Genomic DNA, 10002 nt, shown 5'->3' on the forward strand with positions numbered 1-10002 from the left:
GGCCAAATAGTTTAGCCATCCATGGGCACCATCACAGCTACACAGCATGTTTACATAGGCAAAAGTGCCTCCCAAATGAGCACAGTGATACAGGCCATGGAAGAACTCTGACCCTAAAAGATGTCCACCAAAATCAATTCATAATACGGAAAATTAGTTACGGAATAAACATGATGACAAAAATAGAATTATAGTCAGACAGTAATGGTGCATGCCTGTAATCCCAGCACTTGGGAGGCAGAGGCAAGTAGATCTCTGAGTTTGAGGTCAGTCCGGTCTATAGATATAGGACCACCAAGGCTACACAGAGAATCCCTGTCTTGAAAAAAAAAAAAAAGTTAAAATTCTAAAGATGGGCAAAAACAGGCAGATCTCTGTGAGTTCAAGGCCAGCCTGGTCTACATAGTGAGTGGTCTACATAGTGAGTGCCAAGATATCTAGAGCTACATAGAGAGAACCTGCCTCAAAAGAAAAAAAAAAAAAAAGCTAACTTCCATAAACATTTAGAAGTGAAGAATATGTTTATTAGTTTGATGCTAGTGATTATTTCATAGGTTTTACACACACACTAAAACCTGCTATCTTAAAAAAACTGGACCTGTAGGGCAGTGTAACTCACACCTTTAATCCCAGCACTCTGGAGGCAGAGGCAGTCTGTGAGTTCCAAGTTAGCTAGTTTCAGGATAGCCAGGGCTACGGAGAGAAATGCTGTCTCAAAATAAATAAATAAATAAATAAACAAACAAATAATTTTTAAAAAGGAAGGAAGGAAGGAAGGAAGGAAGGAAGGAAGGAAGGAAGGAAGAAGCTGGGGTTTTCCAAGGAGAGAGCAAGGGGAAACTTGGATGTGGATATGATCAACATTGTATACAGGCATGCTATTAGTCCCAGCACGTGGCAGACAGATCTGAATTTGAGGCCTGCCTGAGTTCAATCACCACAAGTTGTCCTCTGGCTTCCAAAAGTGAGCTGTGTGGCAAGCACAAGCTCCCAAACATACACACACAGACACACACACACACACAGACACACACACACACACAGACACACACACACACACAGACACACACACACAGGCCTGGCGGCACTATAATCTGAATACTTAGGTGGTGGAGGCAGGAACCCCTGCCTGCTCCAAGCTCCAGGGCACTTGGTCTAAATTGAGAATTCTAGGCCAACCTGTCTTACACAGGGCACCCAGTCTCGAAAACAAAAACAAAAGCAACTTTCATCTTGAACATTTTTTAAAAAGCATATAGTTTACTTTGTTTCAATTATTACAATAAGAAAACAGTGTTTCCTCTCCTTTTATAGATCAGTCTTTAACTTGGGTCCTCCTGCCTTTCAGCCGCCCAAGTGTCGGGGTTACATTAATGAGCCACCACCCTTCAGAACATTTTTCCCATAGCGCTCAGGTTTTAAGTTTGATATTCTGTAGCATCTGAACTACCTACATTGTATGATCAAGAAACCAGAAAGCCATCACATTGAAATGGTCACATCTGACTAACAACATAACTGGGGGGGCTTCTGTTTGTTTTGAAGTTTCTGCTACTTGTAACTTTTATGCAGATTAAACATAAATGTATCCAACCGAGGTTTCTATGTTAAATTCAGGCAGAGGCTACAAGTGGCCAGGGCAGAGTAGAGGAACAGAGAAATACACATACGGCCAGATTCTGAGCATGAGGGAGGTTGGATCCTCAGAAGGAAGGAACTAGCTCTGTCTGGAGAGCAGCATTGTCCAGAGGGCAGACTCGAACAGGACTCAGCAGGGAACAAAGTGAGAACAGAACACAAGCCAGGTGACCTTCCTCATAACTGCAGTTTCCAGTCTTGGATCAGGCCTAGCAGAGAGGACTACTACACACCCAACCATACCTGCTGGTGGCTGCAGGGGGCCCATGGTCAGGAGAGGAAAAGATGCGGTACAGGTAGTCATTCAGTAGTTTCTCCTGCACAATGCCTGGGTCACAGATCAAAAGAGAGGAAAGAGGCAGGTGGTCAGAGCAGCTCATGGTCCGTACTGTTCCCACAGACAGCTAGTCTAGACTGGCCAGCCGCAAGAGTCAGGAGAGCAACCACACTGGGTGTAAGTCTCCATGGGTGCTGGTATAGATCTAGTCGCAGGAACAAGGGGTACTGAAAGGCCCAAGTTTCGATAGACCTGGGCCCTTGCTGCATCTGTCCCTTCCTTCTCCTTCCCCCACTACAAAAAGCATCCTCCCCACCTTGCCAGCCCTTACCTGTGACTCTGGACTTCTCAGTATCTGAGGTCAGCTTATAGCTCTTTCGGGAAAAAGACATGCCGGCCCCCTTGGATGCCATCTTTCATCACTCATGGGCAGCCAGTGGTCCTGGAGGCTGAGCCAGATGCAGTGTGTCTACTCCAGGCTAGTCAAATGTCACACAGACGTCCTGCAATGGAGGAGGGCTTGGGAGCAGGTGAGACTGAACCATACACATTCACACACATACTAACCTAAGACAAGGGTAAGCAAAGGCTCCCAGCTTTCCACAAAGGAAGTTAGATAGGCTGGTGCCGAGGATGCTATGTCCCATACTGTCTCAGTGCCCTATGCAGGACCTAGCAGAGACCAGGGGCAAAGTATGTTTGTTGAACCATAACTAAATGCCTTGGCTCTGGGGAAATCAGATCAACATGTCCAAAGAGAGGTGGCCTAGAGTAAAAACTCCTACATCCACCTTAGTCATGGAGTCCAGCTCATATTTAGAAGACAAGATCCTATACCATATTCCCTCAAGTACTGGCCAGTCTGGCCACCTGCAGCCACTTACTCCCCAAGAGCATAGGTGAGATGTCTTATTCAGCCCAAGTTTCTTTTCTTTTGTTATCTACAGTCTCATTAGCTTTCTTGTACACACACACACACACACACACACACACACACACACACACACACACACACAGAGTAAAATCACCACCCTAGCCAAGATCACTCCATTGGTCTTCCTGCCATTGTCTATGCCTTATGTAGCTCAGCTGCTCCAGAAACTACACCAAGTCCCTGGTGCCCGCCTCACTATAGAGGTGTGCCGCACAACATTGTGGTCAGGAGACAAGAGTGGTTAAGTTTACAAAGTTAAAAACTGATATTTTTCAGTTTCTAGAGTTCAGCGACCACACGTGTCTGTACAAAACTGTAAGGCACAGGTGTGCCGTCACTACCGGCCCAGAAAGTTGTACTAGCGCCTGTCCAGAGCTCCGCCTGAGCCAGCATTTCTTTTCTGCAGCCCACTCTTACCGCACCCCAAGCAGGCCCTCGGCTCCCGCCACAAACCCTTGCCTGCCTGCATCGCGCCAGGCTCGGGGAAGTGATTCTGCTGCTGGGCCTCCCTCCGGAGACCTCGATGGACATCCAAAACCGGCCCCTTATATCGGCACAGCTGCAGGACGCACTGGACGCAGTTACTAAGAACTGGAAGCCAGCCTTCCCGACGCCCATTCTGGGTGTCAGGTGTAGAGGATTTAGAGGCGGAACCTGCGCCGGCCCCGAGGCTCCCTTGCCACTCCATTACGCCAGCCCGCCCAAGATAGCCGTGCTCGGAACCGAACCCACTAGGTCTGAGTGGCCAAGGACGCCAAGGGCAGCGCATGCTCCCCCAGGTCGCCCCCGCCTGACCCAAGCTCCGCAGGACCTGTCAGGCCAGTTCCCGCCGGGAGTCCTACACCACAGGCCGCGGTCCCCCCAGTGGCAAGCGCTGTCGCACTGGATCGGCCCGCGGCCTCGAGGGGAGGCACCGGACCCTCCCGGCTCACAGCCAGGCGGCCTCTCACTCACCCCCAGCCTCAGCCTCCGCGACCGGCTCACAACATCCGCCCAGCTTTTCGGCTACGGCACCCGTCCAGGGCCAAACCGCGTGCCCGCTCGCGCGCCGCGCCTCCAGCCGCGCACGCGCATATACAGAGACCTCAACAGGCCCTTGCTGGCAGAAAACCCTCCCCCGACTCCCACCGAGGTATTCGCCTGTGTTTCGCCTGACGGTCCAACTATTTCCGACCCCCCCCTCCCCGCCTTCCCATTCCTACCGTAGCAGGGGACTATGTTCTAATTGGTCCCTAGGTCACCTGTCTCAATGCCTATCTTGCTTGGAGGCCTGACCCACATGCAGCCTAGGATACCCGAAAAGCCACTTCTGTCAGCAAACATGCTACCTGTCACACCGGCTCACACCCCCTCCCCGCACCAGATTCAACGAGAGGGTTTGCTCACCTCACCTGGAATGACACTTCTAACAGGCAGGCGGTGAAGGTTCCTAGGATCTGCGGCTAGGGGTGTGGGCTGACCAGCCTACAGCCGGGACTCAACTGATAAGGCAGTTTGAAAGGGGAGAGGCAGCATTAGGGTTGGGGAAATTATAGGGAGAAACTGAGGCCCAGAAAAGTATACTAGAGGGGCTGGGAAATCGTGGCAGCTCCTGCTAGCAGTGACTGTGGGCATAGAAGTGTCGGCAGTGACAGATGGCACACCTGTTTCTTGCAGTCTAGTACAGCCACTGTAATCCCTGAACTCTTGAAATGTGGCTAGTGTAATTGAAAAAAAAAATCAGTTTTTAACTTTGTAAACTTAATCATCCATATAGTCTGACTACAGTGCCGTGCAGCACACCTCTATAGTGAGACAGGCACCAGGGACTTTAGCACAGCTGCAGCCACAACAAGCTACCTAAAGGATAGACAGCGGTAGGAAGACCAGTCTTCCTACCAGCTGTAGGTAGAGTGCTCTTGGCTGGGGTGGTGACTGCAGGGGTGGGGCGGGGGGGGATGCTCTGTCTCAGGGATGCCTAATGTGTCCCCACAGAACCCTCCTAAGCACTGCCTAATAAACATAAAGGACTCGCAGGGATCTAGCTATATTAAAAAGGTCCTTGCACTTGACCCAAGGGCCCGAGGCCTGACCTCACCTAGCAACTGTCACCCTGTGTCAGTCAAGCCCAAGCAGGTTCAGAGAGGGGGTGTGGAGCCAGAGCCACCCAATCCTGTAGGGACACATTTCACAATTTCCGGGATGGGGCTGTGGTGGGTCACAGCGCAGCCTCCAGCTATGAGTATGAGGTGGTTCCCACTTTTGCTGCTTCTCACACAGTGTTCGAGGGCTCTCGGTGAGTGTCACCTACCCTGACCCCTATTTGCCTTTTCGGGGAGTTCACCCCAGGCCCATATGCCTATTCCTGTCAAGAGTTTACTTTTCTGTTGGTCAGGGATCAGTGAGTGACCTTGGCCTGCTGAGCAGAGCTGAGAAAGCTTGGGAACTCAGAAACACAGTCTGATCAGACCTGCATTAGAAGGCACGCTGTGGTAGCTCTGTGGCAGTCTTCTTGGGACCACAGAGGCACAGACACAGAAGGCATGGCTCCTAAGCCTAACCCTATCACGATAGCTTAACGCCATCCTTTATGCTGGCAAAAGCCCAGACCTGGGAGTCAGAATGTTGAAGATGGAGCTTCCCTTGAATAGTGCCCTCTCTCTGAGTCCATGCATTCTCATTTGAAGGATGAGAGGGGCAAGTGTCAGAGGGCAAACCCCACCACCCAAACCTTCATGGAGTGAATATATTAGACCCGAGCCCCATGGCAGGCCTAACAGACTAGTGATAATCACTGTCTGGGCCTGCCTCCCCAACTCAATGGATGTGGGGGGGATTGGGTTGGCCCTTGAAAAGACACACAAGGCCCACCACACCAAAGACCTTGTATTTGATCCCCTAAATGAACAAAACATAGGGTGTGTTAAGACACATGTACTGACATGCCAGTCATTTTCCTGTGCCCATCCCACAGGGCAGCGCTCACCACTGAATGACTTCCAGCTGCTCCAGAGCACAGAGTTAAAGAACTTCCTACACACAGTGGTGCCAGGACCATGGGAGGAGGATGTGGCAGATGCTGAGGAGTGTGCAAGGCGTTGTGGTCCCCTTCTGGACTGTCGGTGAGTGGCTAAGTAGCCTAGGTATGGATGAGGGTATGAGAATCTGGACTGTCAGTTAACCTTGTATCTGCTTCCCAGAGCCTTCCACTACAACTCGAGTAGCCACGGTTGCCAGTTGCTGCCATGGACTCAACACTCACCCCACACACAGCTACACCATTCAAGTCTGTGTGATCTTTTCCAGAAGAAAGGCAAGTGAGGGTGAGGAAAAATAGGGTGAGCAACAAAGGGTGTGAATCCTCAGTTCCTGCTGACCTTTCCCCTCTCGCTTCCAGACTATGTACGAGCCTGCATTATGGACAATGGGGTCAGCTACCGGGGCACCGTGGCCAGGACAGCAGGTGGCCTGCCCTGCCAAGCCTGGAGCCGCAGATTCCCCAATGACCACAAGTGAGACAAAACATTGCCGCTAGGCCTGAAGCAGAATTCCCCCAGCATGCAATGTAGTGAGGGTCTCTGCCTGCAGGTATACGCCCACACCAAAGAATGGCCTGGAAGAGAACTTCTGTCGGAATCCTGATAGGGACTCCAGAGGCCCCTGGTGCTACACAACAAACCCTAGCGTGCGGTTCCAGAGCTGTGGCATCAAGTCCTGCAGAGAGGGTTAGCAGCTGGGGTCAAGACTAGGCAGGGAGGGAGGGACAGGCCTGCTCCCGCCCAGAAACACACTGGCCCCATGTTTCCAGCTGTTTGTGTCCGGTGCAACGGTGAGGATTACCGTGGCGAGGTAGACGTTACAGAGTCGGGACGCGAGTGTCAACGCTGGGACCTGCAGCACCCTCACTCTCACCCTTTTCAGCCCGACAAGTATGTAGGCAGAATCCTTATGCCGAGGGTGGGGCTCAACCCTACCGGGGAGGGGCCTGAGTCCCAGAGTCTTATTACTACCCCCAGGTTCCTCGACAAAGCTCTGAATGACAACTATTGCCGTAATCCAGATGGATCTGAGAGGCCCTGGTGCTACACCACAGACCCAAATATCGAACGGGAATTCTGCGATCTTCCCAGTTGTGGTAGGCTGCAGGGACAGGGCCTAGGAAGGAATTTGGCAAAGACTGGCAGGCACGGCTCAACTGGGAGAGGTACTAGAGAAGCTGGGCATGCGTAGAGAGCAAAGCCTGCCGAGTGAGTACCAGACACCCTCGACAGGCAAGCGCAGCTCCAATTTCAGCTTTCTGGCAGGGCCCAACCTGCCACTGATCACCAAAGGATCCAAGTCACACCAGCGCAACAAGGGCAAGATTTTGAATTGCTTCCACGGAAAAGGCGAAGACTATCGAGGTACAACCAACACCACCTCTGCGGGTGTGCCCTGCCAGCGATGGGATGCACAGAGCCCACACCAGCACCGCTTTGTGCCGGAGAAATACTCTTGCAAGTGAGGTGACAGGCCTGTGGGTGGGGGTGGAGCCTATGGGAAGGTGCGACCCAGGGGCGGAGTCAACCGGTCCAGCCTGCTGCGGGCTGGTTGGCGGGCTTGGTGGGACTCCATCCACCATAAGGAAAGTGCCTGCTCAGGGACCTTAGGGAGAATTTCTGCCGGAATCCTGACGGCTCCGAGGCGCCTTGGTGCTTCACATCGCGACCAGGTTTGCGAGTGGCCTTTTGCTACCAGATCCCACGCTGTACAGAGGAAGTGGTGCCCGAAGGTGAGGCTGGAGCAGGAGGTAGAGGAGGGCAGGAATCAGGAACCGATCTGGGGCTGATGGCTGCCCTTGCCCCATCCACTGCAGGGTGCTACCACGGCTCAGGTGAACAGTATCGAGGCTTGGTCAGCAAGACCCGCAAGGGTGTTCAGTGCCAGCACTGGTCCGCGGTGACACCACACAAGCCACAGTGAGTGTGTGCCCACAACCCAGATTGGATTCATTTCTAGGGCCAAATGCCTTGGCTTCTTCTATGTGAGCCTGAAGAGGATCTGACTGGCCCGCTATGGGCCACCCCCTAGATTCACACCCACCTCAGCACCACAGGCGGGACTGGAGGCAAACTTCTGCAGGAACCCAGATGGGGATAGCCATGGGCCCTGGTGTTACACTTCAGATCCAGCCACCCTGTTTGACTACTGTGCCCTACAACGCTGTGGTGAGTGCTGAAGACTCTTCCCCTTGGCTGGGCTTCAGATGTCACCTCCAAAGGCTGGTACCCTTAACCTGAATGAACTTGGTCTTACAGATGATGACCAGCCACCATCCATCCTGGACCCCCCAGGTACAGGCTTGGGTCAGTTGCCGGTACAGCTTCTTTGACCCTGGCCCTCACTGAAGATTTCATCCTGCCCAATCCTCCAGACCAGGTGCAGTTTGAAAAGTGTGGCAAGAGGGTTGACAAGAGAAACAAACTTCGTGTGGTGGGGGGCCATCCTGGGAGCTCACCATGGACAGTCAGCTTGCGCAACCGGTGAGACCTGAGTGCTTACCTCAAGAAAGGAGCTGAGGCTGTAAACTCTGCAGAGGATGGAGACCTGACCATGTCCCAGGACTCATTGCTGCTTCTCCTAATCTACTCTAGACAGGGCCAGCATTTCTGTGGAGGGTCCCTAGTGAAGGAACAGTGGGTACTGACTGCCCGGCAATGTGTCTGGTCATGGTGAGACTCCCTTGGGTTTAGGGACCGGGTTTCCTAGCTTACCTTCATCCACCTGTCCCTGCCATTGTCCCCACCACCAAAGCCACTTTCCCTGGGAAAGCGAACAAGCAAAACAAACTGAGGCAGCTGAGTAGGAGTCGAGAATGGTTTAGCAGAGTCTCTTTCTCCCAGCCATGAACCTCTCACAGGATATGAGGTATGGTTGGGTACAATCAACCAGAACCCACAGCCTGGAGAGGCAAACCTGCAAAGGGTCTCAGTGGCCAAGGCAGTGTGCGGACCTGCAGGCTCCCAGCTTGTTCTGCTCAAGCTGGAGAGGTATGTGGACACGTTGAGAGGGTGTGAGCTGGGGCTGGCCCTGTGGTCATAGATTCTGAATACCCATTCCTGCTAAAGACCTGTGATCTTGAACCATCACGTGGCCCGGATTTGCCTGCCTCCTGAGCAGTATGTGGTACCTCCAGGGACCAAGTGTGAGATTGCAGGCTGGGGTGAATCCACAGGTAAGAGCATGGTGCATAGACATAGATTGTTCCAGGCCGGGCCACCCAGCACTGGTGTTAGCTCAGGGGTCCTCTCCTTCTCCTCACTCCAGGTACAAGCAATAACACAGTCCTGCATGTGGCCTCGATGAAGGTCATCTCCAACCAGGAGTGTAATGTAAAGCACCGAGGTCATGTACAAGAGAGTGAGATGTGCACCGAGGGACTGCTGGTCCCCACAGGGGCTTGTGAGGTCAGCAGTGGAGCCCCTGGGCCAGTCAGGGAAGGACTTGGGAGCTGGAATTATACTATTTGTTTACCAAGGGGGTGAGGATATGGGGGAGGTTAGTCACTGCCAAGGTCCAGAGCCTTTACCAGTCCTCCCACCTGCCAGGGTGACTACGGGGGACCACTTGCCTGCTACACCCATGACTGCTGGGTCCTAGAGGGACTTATAATCCCCAACAGAGTATGTGCACGGCCCCACTGGCCAGCTGTCTTCACACGCGTGTCTGTGTTTGTGGACTGGATTAACAAGGTCATGCAGCTGGAGTAGGGATGTCAAGGCTTCTCAAACATAAAGCAACCTTTCTTTCTATACAAAGTGCTTCTTAGTCTCTGCTTCTAGGGACTGAGGTGGTGACTCCTTACAGGAGGCGTGGTGCTTTAAGACCAGTACACACTTGGCCAGGTGTTCTGATCCTGGAACAACTTCAAAATGTATGTACTGTGGATGGGTAAGGTGTCAATCATCTTCCAGGGGCACTTCTGGGAATGCAAGGATAATGCAGAACATTCTCCAACAGATGGGCTAGAGCAGAAAGAGCTATGTTGGTCTGCACCAGTCCCAGTCGGCCAGGACAGTTGGGGTAGAGTTGCTCATGGCTCCTCTCTGTCAGATGACAGAGATGAATCCACTGTGAATATCAAACCCAAGGCCAAGGGTTTCTGAACTCCAGGATGGGGTCTGGGGTTGAGGAT

General features: G+C 52.5%; 2 protein-coding genes across 8 annotated transcripts in view; one reads left to right on the plus strand and one right to left on the minus strand.

The window, feature by feature from the left end:
• Positions 1-3925, minus strand: part of Rnf123 (ring finger protein 123) — a 26789-nt gene extending 22864 nt beyond the window's left edge. For 2 of the 3 annotated variants that reach the window (XR_004769758.1, XM_027414532.2), the window contains exons 1-2: positions 2247-3621; positions 1882-1966 (exon numbers count right to left, since the gene is read on the minus strand). Coding sequence is in view for 2 of the 3 variants with exons in the window: in XM_027414532.2 (XP_027270333.1) it covers positions 1882-1966; positions 2247-2328 (167 nt within the window). In the remaining variant the exon portion in view is untranslated. Of the gene's footprint in view, positions 1-1881; positions 1967-2246; positions 3622-3803 lie in introns of those variants that run through there. The other variant, XM_027414533.2, reaches the window with a different exon arrangement.
• Positions 3876-9854, plus strand: Mst1 (macrophage stimulating 1). 5 transcript variants are annotated; one of them, XM_027414536.2, is made up of 18 exons: positions 4793-5124; positions 5803-5950; positions 6029-6141; positions 6226-6340; positions 6417-6553; positions 6637-6757; positions 6845-6963; positions 7133-7328; positions 7469-7599; positions 7684-7786; positions 7899-8035; positions 8126-8161; positions 8242-8350; positions 8462-8539; positions 8711-8857; positions 8936-9042; positions 9135-9274; positions 9416-9854. In XM_027414536.2, exons 1-18 carry the CDS (start codon positions 4803-4805, stop codon positions 9575-9577), a joined length of 2421 nt encoding a protein of 806 aa, XP_027270337.1. In that variant the 5' UTR covers positions 4793-4802; the 3' UTR covers positions 9578-9854. The 5 variants fall into 5 exon arrangements, with proteins under 5 accessions (XP_035299846.1, XP_035299847.1, XP_027270337.1 ...); XM_035443954.1 differs by having other exon boundaries at positions 7469-7786; XM_035443953.1 differs by having other exon boundaries at positions 6637-6963; positions 7469-7786.
• Positions 9855-10002: the final 148 nt, after the last annotated feature.

Source organism: Cricetulus griseus, chromosome 4 (assembly GCF_003668045.3).
Source record: "Cricetulus griseus strain 17A/GY chromosome 4, alternate assembly CriGri-PICRH-1.0, whole genome shotgun sequence".
Lineage (NCBI taxonomy): Eukaryota > Metazoa > Chordata > Mammalia > Rodentia > Cricetidae > Cricetulus > Cricetulus griseus.